Genomic DNA, 21,543 nt, shown 5'->3' with positions numbered 1-21,543 from the left:
CTGCTTGCTGGCCTTGATCAAGACAGGCAGGTTAATGAAAGAGAGACAAAGGGATGGATTTTAAGTGGCAGGCCACAGATATCAGTACTTAACTGGCGGGGAGGAGAAACTATTTACCCACCTGCTCTCACATAACAAGCATCTAACTGGGTCCAGTGCAGCGTTACAAGACTCCCACTATATAACCAATAACTGGGGGTAGACCGTCTTCAGCCAACCCGCAGAACTTAGCTCACTTCTGAATCCTTTCGCCTTCCCTCTCGTGAGGGGATAAAGGATACCAAGGGTAATTTCAGTCTGTGAAGATTTCAAGTCTTCCCTTCTACTTGCAGGCAAAGGGAGCCTCAGCCATATCCTGGGTCTCATTTACCTCTGGCTCTTTTAGCCTTTATCTGCCCTGGATACCAGCTGTAAACTGTGATGAACTAAGCATTCCCTTATTACCTCCTAATAATAAAACTCCTATTCTACTCCTTTTACACCAGTTGTTTCTCTAACAATGCAGCAAGGAAAGCAGAAAACCCTCCGGTCCCTGCCAGTTTGGCCCAAGGGGAAAAAATTCCTTCCTGGTCGCCAAAACAGATGATAGGTCTGACATCCATTCTTGAGGTGTCCATGACTGAGGTTCTATTGTAGTTAGGTCAATGCAGTCAGTGTAGACACTGTGTTATTTACATTGACTATTGCTGGCCTCCATCAGCTGTCTCACAATGCCCCACAGTGACCGCTCTGGTCACCGTTGTGAATTCTGCTGCCTAGGGGTCAGGTGGACAGGAAGCCACCCCTCCCCTTTAAGACCCCACACATTTTTTAAATTCCTTTTCCTGCTTGCCCAGCTGGGCAAGCACACCTACCAGCTCTCCATTGCTGAGTGTAACTTCCCAGCTGACCATGCCGGCTACACTCTTCAGACACGTACCTGCTTGGAATACACAGGAGGTATTTGGATCTCTTGGGCCTGTGGGGAAAAGAAGCTCTGATCCAGCTGTAGAAATGTGGACCTCTATGAGCAGATTGCTCGGGGAGTGCGGGAAGGCTACAACAGAGACCAACAGCAGTGCCACGTGAAAGCCAAAGAGCTGCAGCAGGCATCTCAGAAGGCCCGGGAGGCCAACAATAGATCCAATGCTGATCCGCAGACCTGCTGCTTTTACAAAGAGCTGCAAGCCATCCTTGGTGGAGGACTCCTGCCTCCCCACTCAAGAGCACTGTGGTTACTTCTGGGAAGCCGTGAACAGTGAGGAGATGGATGAGGAAGAGGAGGAGGAGTATGGGGGACTGGCAACGAGGGGATCCAGCTGTACAACAAGCCAGAACCTATTTTTGACTCTACTGCAGTCCAGCCAGTCCTGACAGTTGAGCACGGGTGAGCCTGATGCAGGGGAAGGAACCTCTGGTAAGTACCTGGAAGGAAGGAAGATTAGCAACTGTAGCTAAAATCACAATCATAGATGTCATTTGTGTTCTGAGAAACTATACAAAGTACTAACTGAAAGATAAATGGAAAATGTGATCATCCTCACAACTGACTACAACCAAAGGGAAATAACTGTATCAAGACCTACATCCCAGATATTTATAGGTTCTTTGGTGTTTAGTATCTTGGAGAATTTGTTCAAGAGGTCTTCCTTAATGAAAGAAAGATGTTGTTCTGATGTGGCAGTGGAGGGTTGCCTGGAGTAGATATTGGACAGCTGGTGGATCAGGGACAGTGGAGTTCTTGGAGTAGCTTAAGAGAGATCTCTAGCTGCAGCTTGTTGATGTTTGGATAGGATGGAACTGGAGTGACTGTTGGTGCCTCCTCCCTGCAAGGATCCACAGGACTAGAGCCTGGGTCTGGAGTGTCTGAGGCAGCTGACCCTACATCTCTTACTCTTTCTCCTCTGTTGGCTGACTGCAAGCCAGATGTGGACAGCAGGGAGGGATGCAGGAGTCAATAAGGCTCTCTGCTCATCCTGTGCCATGCTATCCTCAGTGGCTAGAGGATACACCAGGGGAAATCCAGGTTTCCTGAACTGCAGTCCTGTTGGGTATGAGAATCCACAGTGATGTGGGCAGGTGTGACAGGGTTGTCAAATGCATATTTGTCTGTAATATACATGGTATAGGGCAATGCTTGTGTCTCATATGTTTTTAAAAAGGAAATTTCAGTGAGGTTTTTGTCAAAAAATTTGACTAAGACTTCTATCAAAAACACTGGAAATTGTCTTTATTCAAAAATTCACATTAAAGTTAAACAAGATAAAATTTTATTCCATGGAGGTTGCCATTCTACTGCTATAATAGGAGAGAGATTGAGAGGAACAAACTTATTCCACACCAACTGGAAAAGAAACATTTACCTCATTGCAGGAATGATGTTTCAGATGTTTTGCCAAAAGGCATTATATGTTTGTGCTAGAGTTAGTGCTCAAGCAATATCAATCACTCAACACCTAAAAGGTGACAAAGGTGACTTTATATCAATATCAAGGAAGCATAATCATCAATCAGTGAAACAGAACCTTGAGTGTTCAGTGTAGTAATGAATTGTTAGTTCATTGGCTAGTGTTTGCTATGGTCCCAGAAGATTTGGAGGGAAAGATGGGGGGGGGCAGGGGGCAATACTGAAGTGGATTTTAGAGCTGGAAAAAATGAAAGTAAAAGGATCACATTTAAAGTATAAACCTCTGTGCAAAATACAATTTAACTGACTCACACTAACACTGACCGGTTGGGTTGCCAACCCTGCAGGATTGTCGTGGAATCTCCAGGAATTAAACATTAATTTTTAATTAAAGACTAAGTCATGTGATGAAACCTCCACGAATATGTCCAACCAAAATTGACATCCCTACTGATGGGGGAAGTAAATGCATGAGCTAACCTTTTATTTTCTTTGTTAGACTACTTCAGTGATACGTTAACTATAAATTGAACCAATAAACATTACTCTTCGTAGCCTGTGTTTGGGAGGAAATTGCTTATATCTTCATGCCCATTTGCATAGGTTCCCCTTCCTTTTCCCTGTGATATACACACACAACATTATAGTACCTAGACATTTCCACTACACACAGAATATTTGCTGTCTTTAGGCCGCAGCATAGTTTCTTAAAGAAACATGCTAATACCCAGCCAACTGAATTTATGCATCTTTTAACATGCATTAAAGAAATAATGTTTTAAATGATATATTTACATTTTTACCAATTTCAAAATACTTTCAGCAAATTTGATTTAGTCCCACACTGGAGAAGGGTTGTGAGAATAAAGCTTAGATGTGGAAGCAAGAAGGCAACAAAGTATGGAGTGGCTATTACTGATATTAATTTGAATCCTATCTGGAGGAAATAGTAGTGCAGAGGTTGGCAACCTCTGGCATGCGACTTGCCAGGGTAAGCACTCTGGCGGGTTGGGCCAGTTTGTTTACCTGCCGCGTTCGTGGGTTCGGCGGACCGCAGCTCTCACTAGCCACGATTCGCCGTCCCAGACCAGTGGGGGTGGTGGGAAACCGCGGCCAGCACATCCCTTGCCCGCGCCGCTTCCATTGGCCTGGGACGGTGAACCGCAGCCAGTGGGAGCCGCGGTCCGCTGAACCTGCTGACGCGGCAAGTAAACAAACTGGCGCAGCCCCCACAGGGTGCTTACCCTGGCAAGCCGCGTGCCAGAGGTTGCCGACCCCTGTGTTAGTGGGTAGGTATATAGTAGGCTTCTGAATGAACATATAAGAAAGGTACCTAGTGTAGTATGGGTAGTAAAATAAGACCCAAGAAACTATCCTGGCTTGGGGAAGAAAACTTATATCCAAGACTCTCACCTGGATCACTGCTTACACACAACTGGCCTGTCCCTGCATGCAGTGCATATATTGACAACTATCTTGTGCAGGAATGCTCGGTGATTTTTTTCCCCAGATCCAGTCCAGGTTCCCGAATGGAAAGATCAGCTCCAGTGTGTTGGCGGTTATGCCAATTGATACTTTTTCTTTCAGTCCTGACTGTAATTTCAGAAGTTACATTGTAGGTACGGAGCAGAGAATCAAAATACCACCTTACTTGACAAAGGTTGTGTACTGGCCAGAGCCAAAAGAAATGTGAAGGGAAAAAATGGGAGGCAGCTTCAAAAAGAGAGTGTTTTCAAATGTTTCCTAAGAAAGTGAGAAACTAATTTTAATCCTGTTGTAAGTGCAAACCTCAACACATCTTCACTATGAATCTGCGTCTGATGTCTCTAATAGTCTGTGCATATGTACACATGTGCATGTTGCCATGTTTCATCATATCTTTTTTTGTACCAAACAATATTCAGCAATCTGTTCTACAGCTATTTTAATTTTTATAAATAATCCTGAGCCAGAATCCTGCTTGACTTACTCACATGAAACATTGATTCCAAATGTGTTTTATATATAAGTAGTGTGAGCAGGATTTGTGATGTTTTTCTTATATGATTTCTCCCCCCCGCCCCCCGATGTTACCTGTAGGACATTGATGGTAATATGGAGTCTTATAAGTTAAGAGATGACCTATTATGTATGCTAGATTGAGCTGTAAATTAATAAATTAACCATGTACAGGAGAGAGGAAAAGGAAACTAGATACAATTTAGTTCTTATAAATAGTCTTATGAGTCAAGTTATAGAGGTGCTTGATAAAAATGGAGCCTGGAGGTAAAGACAACATGGTATAACTGAGAAAATGTGTCCTACTTCTATTTGCTCTGTCCAGGGAAAACAGTGACTTTGAAGTGGAAGAATATTAATCTACTGTACTCATGGGGATATTAATACAGTTTTTCCCCTTTTGACTTTTTTTCCAGCACACTGATTTATGTCAGTACATGGACAAACATCCTGGAGGACTTCATCCAGATAATGTGAAGGTAAGAGTTAAAAGGACACTTTCAAGCAGAATATAGTAACAGTAAACTTGTGTTGAAGGTAGGGTGAAATATTTCATTGAAGCTTTTCTCCTTGATAGATAAAGGAAAATTAGTGGCTGAGTTATTTTGAAGATGTTGCATTTTTAAAAAAATGAAAATACAATTGTAATTTAAACACTCCCACAACAGAGCAATGGGAACAGTGTAAATAGATGGTGAGCCAAAATTAATGTATAAATATTGTTTTAATGTGGTAGAATACACTTTGCTTGCTTGCTTTGAAGATAAGAAATAGTGCCCTCCCCCAACCAAAAAAAAACCCCTTGACTGAAATATTTCAAACTGTCAGGGACAAAGCCTCAGCTAGTGTAAATCAGTATAGATTCATTGACTAATCAATGCTATATTGATTTATAGCAGCTGAATATTTTGTCCATAATGCATTTTAAAAATAAATGCAGTATAAAAACTTTCAACTGTCATTTTTATCAAGTAGTTTTAAGACATAACTTGATTTTATTTTTGTTTATAAAAAGTCAGATATTAAGTGTCACACAGTATGCATCAAAAGATGGATATTTGTATTATTTGGGCTTAATGAAAGGGTGTTGGGGGAGGAAATGATCTTCTGACATTTCGATTCAGTCACCTTCTAGGAAGTCAGCCAAATTATTTTAACGTAAAACAGAAGCCTATCAGACATGCAAAGTATGTCTTACTTGTACAGACCACCCAGGTAATATTTGTTGAACTTGTTTTGTGCTTTGACACTGTTCCCATTGTTCTGCTGCTGTGGAAATTTTTAAATCCCCACTTACTATGCTGAGAATTTTACTCCAGCATTTGGCTTTTTAAAAGGGGGGGAAGGGAAGAGAGGGAAATAGAAGAGCTCATGAAAAAAAGTAAAGATTTTCCCATGGAAAATTCAAGAGGCGTTTTAAAAAGAGTAAAATAAAAGATTTTTTTAAAAAGGAAAGAATCTGATTATTTAAATGTGATCACCATTGTACCTCATACAGTAGTATAATGGTCATTTGATTAATTGTCCCTTGTTTTCACTAAAATTACCATCTACAGTACATAATTGTAGATCAATGTATGTGTGTATCATAATAGCTTTTTAAAGGATGAAATCTTCCTTTATTGTGCTTTTGGTATTTTTATATGACAAATATAAAGTGATTCTCATTGAAACTACGCTCTGTGCATGCTAAAACAATATGCATGTTTTAAGCATTGTTGTGATACATGGTTGTGGTCCAAATAAGTTGCCTGTGTGTACAGAGAAAAGTATGTAGCAACCATGTTAAGGATTTATGTTTAATGTATACAACCTACTAGCCAACTCCAGGAGCCATTTTTTGTTGGTGCTGTCGGCTCTGTCACACTTGCTGCATAAGTGTGGGGTGGGGGAGGAGGGCATACTTCGCATCCCAAAGACCATTCAGGGTTTTAGGGGTGTAGTGGTCCTGCCTGGTGGCCTTATGAAGACACCAGAGAGGAGAGTGGTCCTCCAAAGTACTGGGGTGTGGGGCTCAAACTTTTCCTGTCACGCCTCCCCCTTAACAGTAACGGAATCTGTCCACCTTCCCCTCCCCCCATTACTGCATAGCGGAGACTTCCTCAGCAGTGGAGCTTGGGTTGAAGGCAGAGCTGGGGGTGGAAGTGGATGGGGGAGGAGCTGGGGCTAGAGGTGGAGCTGGTCTAGGGATGGACAGGGAGTGAGGATGGAGCTGGACCTGGAAGCAGGCGAAGCAGGACTGGGGGATGAATGGGGTTGGAGGTGGAGCTGGCCTGGGGGTGGAGTGGGGTTGGAAGCCCCAGCCCCCCCATATGTCCCACCAAATGTTCCTCTGTGCCCCCATAAGGGGGCGTGCCTCACACTTTGAGAATCCCTGCTCTTAATAAAGGTGGGAGGGTTTGTGTGTAGCAGAGGGCTGCTACCATCCATAGTTTTAGGTACTTTGGGTAAGTATCCAGATTCTGAAATGTTTAAGGTTCCCACATCACTAGGTCTATATGTAATTTTTGTTAAAGTGGTTAATATTACTTTGAAAAATGATTTGGTATTTACGTTCCCTGTGTGGAAGCTGGCTTACATTATGCTCTCCAATGGGGTTGGCAGACAAAGGGGTGTATGATTAGTATGGATGCCCATACCACTTCTGGAGGTGGATCCAAAGGTCACATATTCTTGGCCTTTTCTGTCACCACCTGCCATTGTGTATGTCTATGTCTGTATCTCTCTCCTTTCTGTTTTCTCTCCAAAATTGACGGAGTGATGGTTGTCGTAGTTCTTTGGCAAATTTCAAATGTGTGGCATTTTGAAATCTTGACATTTTGAGCTAGAAGTGGATTTCACAAACTACTCTGTGAGAATATTTTGGACCCTTGAAATTTCAGGCAATTTTGATGACTCATAAAACAATATGAAACACATTGGTAGTTAATGTTGAGTGAAATTTGGCATTCCCTCTCTTCCCCCCCCCCAGTGCTGCAATCTCTTAGAGAAACATTCTTCAGCTAGAAAGTAAGCCGGAGCATTTCCTCCTAGAACTATAGTTATCATTTCATGCGTCTCTTACAAGTAGCGAGGCTGCAGTAATTTCATTCCCTGCAGATTCTCTCTCCCTGCTACTCTCTCAATACTAATTCTGTGAGCATGTTCTTGAGATATCTCAAAGTCTTTATTAAACAATGAATTAAATACTCCTGCTTATTTTGCAAAGTGTTAAAGATTCTTTAACTTTCAGCTGGACAACCATCTGACATAAGCCGAAAGACTTCCAAAGTCCTTTGAAGTCACAAGAGAGACTCTTCTTGACATCAGTGGGCATTGGATCAGGCCATTAATGTCTCATCTGAAGGACAGAGGAAATCTTTGGAATCAAATAAGCCAAATAATAGTGTCTTCATTTTTTCTTCAATGCATCTTTCCTGTATATAGCCTTACCCACAATGGTAAATGGGTTAAATAAAAGAAATAAGGGGAAATGTTTCAATATCTTTCCCTTACAATGTTTTTTAAACCCATTTTCATAATGGGCAAAATATTACAGGCTTCAGTTGCAAAGGCAGCCAGTGCCCTGATATATGGAATTTTAGAATCAGTCTTTCTCTTTGTTTGTTTTTTATTTGCCATGCTTGAGACGCAGCTTTGCCTCACTTGTTTGCCAGGGATTACACACTGCCTAGATCTCTAAAATGGACACATCTAGTAGTTGAAAAATGTAGCTGCAAGCACATTTATAGCTATACTCTCTTCCTTACTTTGCAGCCCAAACTCCCTTCTGTCTACCTCTCTAGCCTTCCTTTCTTAAATTCCTCATCTTGGGTTCTTGTGAAGAAACTGAAGAAAATCTGAGCCCAGTGTCCTGCCTGAGTAGGTGAGCTGGGCAATAGGGAGATGAGCGGGGGAAGAGCGAAACAGGCATGTCCACACATATGCACACACATATGGGTGTGTGTGTGTGTTTAATATTCCAAGGCTGCAGAGGGTTGCATTGTGCAATCAGAGGTCTAAGGATGAACAGTCATTGCATTTATAACTCGTGTGTGGGGAGAACATGAGAATTCACAAAGCCCCATCTGTCTCTCCTCATACCACTGAACAGGGAACCACCCTAGAGCTGAGCTCATCACTGGCCAGGGTGTACATGGCCTTTCTGTGCTTTGCATGTCTGCTCCAATTCCCGTACTCCAGTTGTATTGCAAGGTGACCCTATACAATAGTTCAGGCAGCGTCAGGATTATCCCATTCATATAGCTCCTAGTTGAGCTTCCAACTTGCAGACATGTATCAAGGCTGCTCAGCTGTTTCTCTAGTTTTGCTGCATACTTTGGCTGGGCTGGAAGAGAAAGCAGCACCATCCCTTTAAGCCCTGCTGCTAGTGCTTCTCTTGCAGTAGAACTTCAAAGGAAAACTGCTGATTACCCTGTGTCAGGGATCAGGGCGTGGATGGTCTTGCCTTGTGGTTGGAGGAGGGGTTGGTAGCCTGGAATAGGTCTTCAGGGGCCAGATGCCAGAGCCAAGGGTCAGAGCTGAGGTCACAAATCAGAGCTGCGGGTCATAACTGAATTACCTGGAGTGAGGCAAGGCAGGGGCATGCCTGGGAACAAGCAGGCACAGGGGTTATTGCAGCCGTGGGCAAATGCTTTGAATAGCCAGCATCCCGCTGCTGGTCTTAAAGAGCAGGTCTGTGTTGATCCCCTCAGCCAGTTGTGCAATTTGGCCAATCAGGAGAACTCAGTTGGGGCCCAGCTGTGCTCCTAAGACTGCCTGCAGGTAAGCTAGCAAGTAAGTAGTCTAACTGCAAGCCCTAACTCCTGACACCCTGCCAGCCTAGTCACGGCATTCAGCAATGCTGAAGAAGCAGCTGGACAGCTTTGAAATGTGTCCTTGAGTAGGGAGTTAAACTAGGAGCTGCATTTAGACTCTTTAGTTCAAGGTCTTGATGTAAGAACTCAAGTTCAGGAAGTGTGTTAAGGGAAAGGAGAGCAGGAGGAAAAAGAAAAGCAGAGGGGGAGGAGGGGCAGTTTAAAACTGGCCACCTTTCTCTCCTAGCTGACCACCTGATTCCAGCGGCCCCTGACGGGACACTTTTTAAATTCTCTTTTCCATTTAAAAAAACCCATAAAACTAATTTTTGTGTATTTAATATTCCTAATTTAGTTTCCCTAGCAAGAGGGAGATGAAAATGGCCCAAAGGACACAAACAGTAGAAAAACTAGGCTCATGGAAAGTAAGAGAGGAGGTTGTGCAAGCAAAAAAGACACCTTAAAGAAAGAAAAGGTTAACGAACGATTTTACAAGAAATCTAGTCATAATTGCCTGAAGTGGATGTTTATATTCCTTCCTTCCACTGTCAAGTACTTTCCATGGTGGAAGGAAATATTGCATAAATCCTTCCCCAGATCAGTTTTTAAAATATAATTTCAAATTAAGGAATGATACTCTAGTAACAGTAAGCCATGCTAGACTGTCTGGGCTACACTCCGATAGTAAACTATAGATGCTTTCCCAAGGTGGTTGAAGGCATTCAACTTTCAGCTTTATTCTTGAAGAGAGTACCCATAGCCTACATTCCAGTGTAATTAGCAATAAGCCACTATAAATATGTAAGTATACATTTTTTTTTCTGCAGAATACTATACAATATATTTCCTGTGAAACAACATTTATACTAAATGCAGTGACTTCTGGTACCAGTCACTGCACAGAGTATGTGGAAACAAAGGCATCCTTAATTAATGGTTTGGTGTCCATGGGACATCCCAGCCTAATTATGAATCATCTTTATTCCTTATTTGCCAGCTGAAGACAATGCAGTTGCCTAGGGTTTTATCTTAGGAACAAAATTACAAGTGGAATAAAATCAACCCATGTGCTACTAGTGTCGTCTTGGGTATTGCCTTTGACGTATTGCCTTTCCGCGTGGTTCTATTAATACTATTTATTGTCATTTAAACACATTTAAAATAGTGGTAATGTTTTGCTTACTCTTGTACGCAAGCATAAAGAGGAAGATCTCAAAATAATCTACATTGTAAAAACCTTGGGACATCATATTTAAACAAAGACAAAAAGGATTGCTTCCCAAACTATTAGATTGTGTGTGTGTGTGTGTGTGAGAGAGAATATTTCAAAATATCTCTCTCTCTCTCTCTCTCGGGCCCAAATCTCAAAACTGGCACATGCATTTTAGACCCTTTGAGATGCAGGGTTGCTTGGATGTTAGATTTTAGTTTGGGACTGGTACATTATTTTATATTCTAGCTGACGCACCTTTCCCTGATTAGTGTAAAGGTGAGTGTCAATGAACCAAATGCGTTTAGATGCCTTGTAGTGGCCTGAGGAGCAAGGAGCCAAATGTTGAATCCTAGATACTCCAAACACTAGGCCCTATAGACTCTTCACTTGGTAGGTTCTCAGTAAATACTCTCGTTCACATTTGGTAACAAATAAGCTTCTACCAAAGCTGTCAATAAAGAAAATATAAATATATGAGATACAAACTCTTAACTAGATGTCTGGGTGGTGGGAGGAAAGGTAATTATTAACTGAGACTCAGGGAGCAGTTTAATAGGAATGGGCAAGCTCAGGGTTTCTTCAGCCTGGTACCAAAGATGCTCTTTCAAGTGCACTGGAGAGAGAGAAGTTTTAAGCTGTTGGCCTCACATGTCTGGGCTTGGCTTTGCTTTTGATGTGTGGATGTTGCCTGGTAATTAAAAATGGTTGAGATTATTTTTCCCTGTGAAAAATGTTGACAAAAATTATTTTTTTTGCTTTCATCAAATGTTTTTCCTCTAAAAAATGTGGGTTATTGTCAAAAACAAAAAATAAAGTTTGATTTTTTTTAAATGAAAATTTCAGTTCAATCAAAAAGGAATTTTCTATTGCAAAACATGTATCAACCACCTCTACTGATATTCCAGGTGGGGTCCATCCATGTCATCTCCCTCCTATCTCAGTCGAAATGTGATCAACATTATCACTTTCTGCATTCTTCTGTGTGTGGTGAAAGTCAAGTTGTACTCATTCACCTGTTTGCTGAAGCTTTTTCCACAGCCCCACCCTTTCCCTTCCCTGTGGCCCTCTGCTCTTCACTGTGCTGGAGACGTGTTCCCCCTGCTGATGAAATCTCTAAAGCAGAAGTTCTATCTCCTCAGTGAGTGATCTGCCACCCACAGTTTTTGCTTTTAAGAACCTCTCACGTTAGTGGCTTCTTGCAGTATCTTGAGAATTGTGCCTACCCTAGGTCTCTCTTGGAGCAATTCTGACTTTCTATCCATTGTCAGACTTTCTCCTTATTTTCTGTCAGCTGCAGCTAGGGTGACCAGATCACCCAGGTCAAATATCGGGACGCGGGGGGGCGGGGCGGGGGCAGAGGGGGAAAAAATGGCGGCAGAGCAAAAAACAAACAAACAAACAAACCCCACCCCCGATTCCTCCTCCCTCCGCAAGCGCTGGAGGGAGGCCCGGGAGACTCAGGGGAGCACGGGGCCGGGGTGAGTGTGAGTCCAGCCTGGCCCCGAGCAGGCAGGACTCAGGCGCGGTATCTGGAGGGAGAGTACGGGGTGGCCTGCGGGGCCAGGCAGCGGCTGTTCTCCCCACCTGGGCAGCAGGACTCGGGAGCAGCTGCTGTTGCAGCTCCCACTGCCGCGGGGGGAGGAAGCGGCCGCTGGCCAAGCTCGGCAGCTGCGGCTCTGGCGCCCACGAACCCCCTGAGCCCGGGCCTGCTGCGGGGACCCAGCGCGCACGCTGCGCATACCCAGCCCCTGGCCAGTCGCGTCTGGGCTGGCTGCCCAGCTGGTGCAATCCTGCGGGCGGCCTCGGAGTGGGGGCAGCAGGCCCCAGCCCCCCGCATCCCACTCGGGTCCTGCAGGGGAACGAACGGGACTGGGCTGCCGATGCCTCCGCCACGGGATTGCACCAGCTGGGCAGCCAGCCCAGACGCGACTGGCCAGGGGCTGAGCGCAGTGTGTGCGCTGCCCCGCAGCAGGCCCGGGCTCGGAGGGTTCGGGCCCGGGCACCAAAGCCGCAGCCACCGAGCGCCACGTGCTTGGCCACTTTCTCCCCCCGCAGCAGTGGGAGCTGCAGCAGCGGCTGCTCCCGAGTCCCCTGCCCAGGTGGGGAGAACAGCCGCCACCTAGCCCCACGGGCCGCCCCCCTACTCTCCCTCCAGGTACCGCGCCCGAGTCCTGCCTGCTCGGGGCCAGGCCAGACTCACACTCACCCCGGCCCTGCACTCCCCTGAGTCTCCTGGGCATGGCATGCTTGGAAAGAGGCGGGGATTTGGGGAGGGAGACAATGGGGCAGTGAGGGGGCGGGGATGGGGGCGAGGTTTTGGGGAAGGATCCAATGGGGGAAGGAGGAGGCGGAGTCGGGGCAGGGGAGGGCGCGAGCCCTTCGGGCTCCGGAGCCTTTGCTTGCTTGTTTGTCCAGTGTCCCGTCCTAACATTGGTCGGGACGCGGGACAAACAAGCAAATATCGGGACAGTCCCGATAAAATCGGGACGTCTGGTCACCCTAGCTGCAGCTGACCCAGCTTACTGGGACTTCTGCTCAGATCTCTTTTTCCCAGCTGTTGCTGCCTGTGGAAGTCGTTTGCACTTCCTAGTCCCCAGTTGTAACTATATATGATTGCTTCCAGCAGCGTAAACTCAGAGGGCCACAGCAGCCACTTCCCATATCACTTTTGCTAGCTGCCTCCCTGCTTATCTACTCTCCTTCCCTTTTGCTCTCTGGCCATCTCCTGGTCATTCTGTCTAGTTTTTTGGACATTCTTTTGTCCTCAGGTCTCCTGAGTGCTAGCAGCAGTCACCTGTAAAATTGTTCCAATTTTGCAAACTCATAACCTAGGAGGGTTGCCACCCAGCCAGGTTTTACCTGGAGAGTCCAGTTTTTGGCTTCTGTGTCCAGGTGCCATTTAGGGTTGCTAGGTGTCTGGTTTTTGATCAGAAAGGCCAGTCGAAAAGGGGACATGGCAATCCTAATGGCACCCGAACCAAAAGTCTGGTTACCACGAGGTGGGGGGAGTCGCCAGGTCATTAACTCGTGCCAGCCCCTGCTCAGCCAGGGCCGCCTCCTACCTGCAGGCAGGCTCCTTGAGACGATCCACCAAGTGATGGGACAAGAGGGTCACATTAAATCAACCTGCTTCCCCCTTCCCCATCCAAAAAATATCCAGCATGACAAAACAGGCAGGCTGATAGGACCTCGTTTGATTGAAAAGGGATGGAAGGAGCAGCTCACTCCCTCCACCATCTAATACCACGGCTCTGACTTCTTCCTTCTCCTGTGCAGCTTTTCTCTCCACAGCATTTTGGACAAATGCAGAGCATCAGTGCTCCAATGAAGAGCTTTAGGTGCAGGGAGACCCAGTCTGCCCCCAGTAATCCATTAAGACTGCATCTAGTATCTGAAACTAGCCTGGTTTACATTCCTGTCTGTCTCTGTCATCACCATGTTATATGAGCACCACAAATTTATTTTATTTTCACAACATCCTTGGGGGACTGAGCACAGGGAGAGGGCAACTGAGTCTGTGGCAAAGCGGAGAATTGAATTAAGATCTCCTGTTTCCCAGGACAGCAACCTAAACTCTGCAAAAGATCGCAGGATTCAGGCTGCAGCAAGAAAACTGCATCTGGTTTTATTTTTAAAATACAAAAATAGGTGAACTGGAATGTGAGGGAGGGCTTTGAAGTAATAAGTATAAGTGAAATATGGAGGAAAGACAAAATTCTGTGGGATACTGTAATATTTGTGTGTGTAACTATTCAGGAAGAATAGATTAGATTATAGAGATAGTAAGTGAGAAATATAACTGAAAGATTGTATAGAATCTAATGAGATAAAAATTTGAGTGGAGAGAACCGTGCAGTGGAATCTGTATGAGTACAAATCCCAAATAATAAGATTATGAATATATTAAAAGTAGGCTTATACTACTGGCCTCCAAAAAAGGAAGTACAGAATAATGCTGAGAATGTTGAAATATATGTACAATAAATGGTGTGTGCTCTTATTAAAAAAAATCTCATCTTCATGCTGTCGCTTAATCGTCACTTGCAGAATTCATTATTGCCTCCCATACTCCTCTGTCATGAACATTATCCCTTAACTAATGGTTATAGTTTTTAAAGTAATATCTATTCTTGACAAATGGATAATTTCAGGAACTAATGACCAATCTGGAAATTAACAACCCGAATCAAAGCCTTAGGGTATTTGTCTTATAAATATTTATATTTGCAAAAGGAATAAGTGAACTGATTTCTCCTTTAGAATAATCTGGAGCACAGAACATAGGAGTAGTTAGCAAACCTCTTCTATGTTTAACCAAATGTGGCTTCTTATCTTTGAAATATGACTTCTGAAGATAATCCAATAATACAGCCATGCCCGGTGGCTGTTACTACACAGAAACTGCCCTTGGTTAATAATACTGAGTTAAAATATGTATTCATTATTAAAACATAACAGTGAGGGAGTGTCCTAAATAGTGTGTGTTTATCACGTTGTGTTATATTATTTATTTACTCTGGAAAAAATGATCAGCAGGTGAGAGAGAAAAAAGAAACCATCTTTACTCTGGCTCCACCAATTCAGAATTGAGGGGTTGCCCCCTGTCAGGATGATTGACAAGCAGTAGCAATCAGAAAGTGTCCAGAATTTTGGCACTTTTATAGAAACTTCCATGGTACTTCATCATCTAGATGAACAGGAGTTTAGATGACTAAACCATGACAAAGTGTCGGGTGATGATGTGTTTGCCTCATGCATCTAGATGAGAATATATCTTGTCTTACTTATCCTATTGAGTCACCATAGTTTGGCTCAAAAGTTGTTTTTACATTAAAATTACGTGTAATGATTGCTCTTCTTATTTTCCCAGATCAGGTTTTGGAACAAATTAAAACTAGTATATTACTCGTGAAATATCTGTCACATTCACTGAAATTAGTGGTGCTGTTGGTGTAAATATTTTAATAGATATGCCAAATAGGAAGATGTGTAGTGTAATATGGTTGAAGTTGCTGTTTTTCATTCCTCATTCAGAGAACAAGCAGGTGTACAACAGATAGAATAATGTCATGCCAAATTAAGGTAGTCTTTTACAGATAGCATTGAGAATTGATTTTTAAATGAGACTTCCTAGTGATCAGACATTAACTGTGTCATCAGGATTTCACTCTACTTTCTGTTAGCTTTGCCACTTAAGACAGTAATGATTTAATCCCATGCACAAATGTGAACATTAAATGCAAAACCTTTATTAATGTATTAAGAAACATGCGAGTTTCATGAAGTTTCTATAATATGTTGTGAGACTGGAGAAATATATGCAAAAACATTCAATGAACATATATATTTTGATACATTTATGCTTCAGCTAAAATAAAAAAATATAGTCAAGATGAAAAGAAAAAAATACATCCTCAGAAATAGTGTTCTTAGAACTGATTATGTATTACAATACGAGTCGCTCTTGAACTATCTCAGCATGCAAGTGCATCAGTGAGATGAAAGGTAGAAGGGAGAGTTTTTAATCTCAATGGTTCTGGAAAAGGAAATTAAAAGACTCTTTCACCTATTGAACATCAGCTACTAAGTCACCACGTTATATTAACTGATCAGAAAGGAGTATCATCAAGCTCAGTTAATTATGCACACTGTCCTTCATTACAAATTACTTTAGCATGTAGGTAGGAGATGTACTGATGAGAAAAAAATCAAATATAGAACTTGGCTAGTTAACACTTTCTGAGCTGTTTTCACTACAGTTCTGCAAGTGTGAATTTCTGTATATTTTTAGAATCTGAATGAGATTTTCATTCCAGTAGGTACATTGTTGAATATTTCTGTGTGAAATTGACTTCAGTGGGACTTTTTCTATGTGTAAGGAATGCAAGAGCAGGCTCTAAGCCTCTAAGAATGTGTTTTTGATAAGAATATCTTTAAACCCTGCTTTTTAGAGAAGCCTGTCCAAGAGGTTCTGGGAAATTAAGACAGGGCCAGTTTTTACTGAAATAAAGCTTATTATGATAGTGGAGATCATGCTAACTCTGGCTAATATTTTTAGTCAGATAAAATCCTTTGTTCTTTGGGATGCAAGTCCGTGTCAAGTCAACACTTTGTTCCTGAAGTTTCTTCTCCTGACTGTTGAGATGAGAGCCTACAAAGCTTTGACCTAAAAAAGCACAATACATCTCCAGGATACTGTTAGAAATGAAATGTTACATTTTATCTCATGGTTATTATCATGGTGGGGGGAAGAAAAGAATAACAAACCTATAGTGGTAAGAGAGATTGCACTTGATCAGCTTTGGACATGCTAACAGAGGTCGCACAGAGATATTTGTCATTGCTTCCGCTTAATGGCAATTCATATGATCAAATAGAATTTTTTAACATTATCTTAATGTTTTATTTTAAAAAAAACCAACTAACCAAGTATGACATATGGTCATGTTTATTTTACTAGCTATATGAGACTGTTGTACGTGCTGCCCCCTTCCACTCACCCGCCTAATTAACCAAAAATTTATCCGAAGTTACAGTATCCTCTGGATCATGGGAGAAATAGACTGGTTTCAAACATGAGGCATCTTGGGTTTCATTACTGGTATTTTTAGATTTGATCGCCTATTAAGACTGAATATGGATTGATTTACGTTAAATACACAAAGGAGAATTAAAATGATTAAGTAATACACCACAGGTACACTTTTTGATAGGCATCACATTAGTAGCATCTATGTTATCAAGGAAGATAAAGCTTATGCTCTGTGTGTGTAAGTCAAGTCAACTCTGCTAATGCTGCATTATGATTCAAGACAAGACATTCTGGTACAGATCTGCACATTAATCCAGCCATACTCTAATCTTTGTCCATTGAGTACAAGGTCCATCTTAGCTGCTCGGCTCCATGTGAACTCCCATGCTGTGGATAAAGTGAGGCTAGGATTTGGACCTGTGTGTGTGTTCTGTGAAATGAAAGCTTCTATATAGCTCTCTGCATACACATTCAAGGCAAGATCATCCCCTCCTGCAGTAAAACACACAGAAGGGGGCTCTGATACAGATCCCTCCATGTCATCTCATCCAGAGAAAGACCTCCCATCCTCGTAGAAAGGACTGCAGGGCTAGCCTGTAAACCTGGCAAATCCTTTGTGCATCTGCATCAGCTCTGGCCTCTGGTAGTCTCCTGAGGCATTGCAAGGCCCGAGTCTGCTTGGGCTCCTCCCCCCACCAAGAGATGATCTGTGGAAAAGGTAATGGAGCCTCATGTTATACTGTCTTGTCTGGGGAGTCTGTGTGGGTCTGGAGAGGGATGATGTGCATTCCTGCACCTCCTGTACAGCAAACTTCTTCCACATCAACCTGTCCAGCCTCTACCCCTCCCATGAGCATGTACTCTGGACCCAATAAACTTCATCTGTGGGGTCTGGAAGCAGGGACCAGTGCTGTGGAGGCAGCTGAGATCTGCAATCTTCCCATTGTCTTCAACCTAGTTGATATCTGATCAGAAATTTAGGTGGGAGTTAATGGTTATCCAGGTGGCATTAACTCCACATCAGGGCTTTTGCTCCCCCTGGGTGGGGGTCTTGTGCAGATGTGTTCAGAAGGATGTGGAAAGGGCCAGTGGCATAAAGGCATGGGGTGAAGCTTTGCTGCCAATTTTCCATGATACAACTGGTTTTCTGTTTCTAGGGCTCCATTTTGAAATCTTTCCTCAGGCCAAGATTACAAAACTCTTCCCTTCAGGAAAGAAGGGAAAAAATGCAACATGGTTCACCTTATCAAGTTTCTAGTGGGCTTTTTTTCTCCCACTGTTTTTTCCCCTCCACCCATGGTAGAGGACAATTAAGATCATAGTAACTAAAGCAAGAAAATTAATTAGCTTCATCCCAGAAGTTATCATGAAAACTACATGTTTGATGGCTGAATAAAGCTAAGAGTTTTTGTTTCCAACTCTGTTCTCAGAGATCCTGTCATTCATTATTTTTAGTTCATTGTAAAATTGTATTGTTTTGTTTTCCTACTTGGACATAGCACATAAGATCATTTTGATCTATAGCCTTAAAGGCAGTTTAACTAAAGTGTTATTTATCAATTCTCATATCATAGTGCTCTAATAATCTGAAATGCTTGTGGTTTCTTTGCACACTTAAAATCCATCTTTGTGGTCAAATACCTCTTGGATGATTGAGCAAACTGGCCCTATTTCATATTTTTCTATAAAAAATTATTGGGAAACCATTTGATAATACATAATCTAAATTCTAAGGCCATAATGAAAGCCAATTTTATTTCCTGCTCTAAAAATAGTTTTTATGTACCACAAATTCCATGCTCACTACAATTCACAAAGGAATTCGTATGTTACTTATCACCTTTTCTTTTCTTTTCTTTTCTTTTCTTTTCTTTTCTTTTCTTTTCTTTTCTTTTCTTTCTTTACAGTATACTGCTCTTATGTTTCCTCAGCACATTGTTAAGCTGAACCTGGGCAAGAAGCTGATTGATATGGCTCTTTGTGCCCTGACTAAATAGCAAAACATACAGTATATTGTGTCTGCACTTGGGGGGGAAAATGGAATGTAATTAAATATGTTTCAACTTGAGTAATGTGACATTTCTGTTCCTTTCATGTCAGACTTTATTCTCTTCTATAATCAGATTTCATAACCTCATTTATTATGTTTTCTCATTTGAATAGTCTTTAAATAAATGTAAGGGTTGTGTTGCTAGCTAATTAGTGACTATTAATGTGCCTATGTTGACTTTTTCCAAATCTTTGGATTTGGTGGTATGGATCCCTAAGGCTTGCAGGAGGGCATCTTTATTTGCCAGGTACTTGACTAATAGGTAAAGAGTAATTTTTCCATGATCTCACACATCTAAAATAGAGGTGACTGCGCTGTTTCCTTATGGGAAGCAGAATATTTCTTCTAATAATTATAATACCAGGAAGCACCTATGTACAAGCAAACAGAGCTTTTTTTAAAAAGTGCATGCATAGACAACCTCTGTGAAATCAGTATTCAACAAAACAGATGTTTCTTAATACAAGGGGTAAGATTTGCCATCCTTTAGTGGCAGTGCCTATCAGAAGAGTCATGAAAATCTGAAAAAAAGTTATCTAGCTCTTTTTCATAAGAGCAAATTGCACAACTGCACAAAAGGAAAGCTAAACACTCTAAAGCATTTGTAGAGTCTGGTGGACATTTAAAAGGGCTGGCAAGGAGTGTCAAATTCAACCTACCTTAAAGACCTTTTAGTGTGTGGAAAATAGCCTCAATTTCAATGAAAACTGTTATTGTTTTTTTAAATAAAAAACTCAGCCAACTCCTATAAAACTTTTGGGAGGAAACCCTATCTGCATCATCTTTGCAAATCATTTTGGACAAGCAGAGATCGTTGTTTATACCCTTAATATTTTGTTTGTTTTAGCTCCCCTATCCCATTCCCTGGCCCTGTCTCCCCACCACCACCCTATATTATTGTTTCCTATAATTAGTACAGATACACATCTGTCTCCAGGCTATCAGCTAATCACTAAGGCCATATGGATAAATGAGATGTCAAGGTCCTCATCGACAACGATGGACAAACATCATGGATAAATGGAATATAATTAGAATTTGGTAGAAACTGAGCATTCTGCTTGTAGTTGTATTGTTCTTGTGTTGTTTTAAATTAGGTAAATTCAATGTGTGATATGGTGGGGTTTGTGCATTGGAGATAGTTTTCTGCAAAATAGATTCCTTATTTTTTACATTTAAAACCGTTTAAAAAAATTGGAGTGGGAGGCAATTATATGATGATGGAGCCATGAGAAATTGTTACCATAAAATACAAATGCCCTGCAGATTGTGTAGAAATCTGGCTCATTACATACAAATATTAACAGAGGTCATTTTTTTTGTCCCCTTCTTTTTCAGTTATTTTTATTTCAGTTGCTGCGAGGACTGTCTTACATCCACCAGCGTTACATTTTGCACAGGGACCTGAAACCACAGAACCTTCTGATCAGTGACACGGGGGAATTAAAGCTGGCAGACTTTGGTAGGAAAGCAGTTAATTAAAAGCCTATTTTATAATGTTGTGGGAATGTCAGACAGATGGTTTCATTGATTTTCCTGTTCCTTAGACACACCTACTTTATTGCAGATAATTGTAATTTTTTCTCCAGAGCTAAGAAATTGATTATGGTTGACATAATACTTGATTAAAAGGAGTGAGTGGAAAATAAATAAATACTCCAAATTCTACTAGAAAGGGATGATAACTCTGAACGTAGTTCTGTTTGCATTATCTCCATAACTCAAGACTTAGGATTTAGAAGAGAACCTTTGAAAAGGCCTAAGGATGTACAGGTCCTGTATAATGGACAATCATTTGTGTGTGTAGTCCTGGGGACATAAAGATCTGGAAATAAGATTTAACTTTCATAAAATGACCAATGATTGAATGAGGCTTGAGGAAATAAGAAATCAGTAATGTTCTTCCTGATGATTAGAAGAAACAAGGATTATATGGACTGATTTCAGTATCCATTGTTGATCCCTTGTCGGGCGACTCTTTGTAAAGCATCGAGGAATGAGACATTGTTCACCCCTTCCTTGTAAGGATGTCCCTTCTCAACACTTCCTTGAAAACCCTCCTTTTCTAGCAGTTATTGTAGCAGTGCCTCTTCCTCTAAAGGATAGTGCCAGTGTGGATGTGGAAAATGGTAATGCTTTACTTGGGGTTTGTCTACACTTACAGCAGCGCAGCTGCACTCAGGGCTGGTGTACACTGGTGGGGGTCGATGTAAGGTACGCGACTTCAGCTACGGGAATAGTGTAGCTGAAGTCGATGCATCTTATTTCGACTTACCTCCCATCCTCATGCGCGGGATCGATGGCCACAGCTCCCCTGTCAACTCTGCTTCCGCCTCTCGCCATGGTGGAGTTCCGGAGTTGACTGGATCTAGATGAGACGTGATAAATCGATCCCCGATAGAGAGATTGCTACCCGCCGATCCGGTGGGTAGTATAGATGTACCCTTAGTGAAGATGCTACCTTCGCTGCTGGGAGAGCTTCTCCTGTCAGTGTAGGTACTCCACTTTCCTCGGAGGAGGTAGCTGTGTTGACAGGAGAAGTCCACATGTAGACACAGTGCTCTCTAT

At 42.3% G+C, this 21,543-nt stretch overlaps 1 protein-coding gene across 3 annotated transcripts in view; it reads left to right on the top strand.

The window, feature by feature from the left end:
* CDK14 (cyclin dependent kinase 14) overlaps positions 1 to 21,543 on the top strand; it is a 543,410-nt gene that overhangs the window by 284,380 nt on the left and 237,487 nt on the right. For all 3 annotated transcript variants that reach the window (XM_045003530.1, XM_045003531.1, XM_045003532.1), the window contains 2 exons: positions 4,801 to 4,863; positions 20,314 to 20,437. In XM_045003530.1, coding sequence (XP_044859465.1) covers positions 4,801 to 4,863; positions 20,314 to 20,437 — 187 coding nt within the window. The remainder of the gene's footprint in view (positions 1 to 4,800; positions 4,864 to 20,313; positions 20,438 to 21,543) is intronic.

This window comes from Mauremys mutica, chromosome 2 (genome assembly GCF_020497125.1).
Source record: "Mauremys mutica isolate MM-2020 ecotype Southern chromosome 2, ASM2049712v1, whole genome shotgun sequence".
NCBI classification, from domain to species: domain Eukaryota; kingdom Metazoa; phylum Chordata; order Testudines; family Geoemydidae; genus Mauremys; species Mauremys mutica.
The sequence above is the reverse complement of the archived record's forward strand: the minus strand, read 5'-3'. Positions and strand labels throughout refer to the sequence as shown.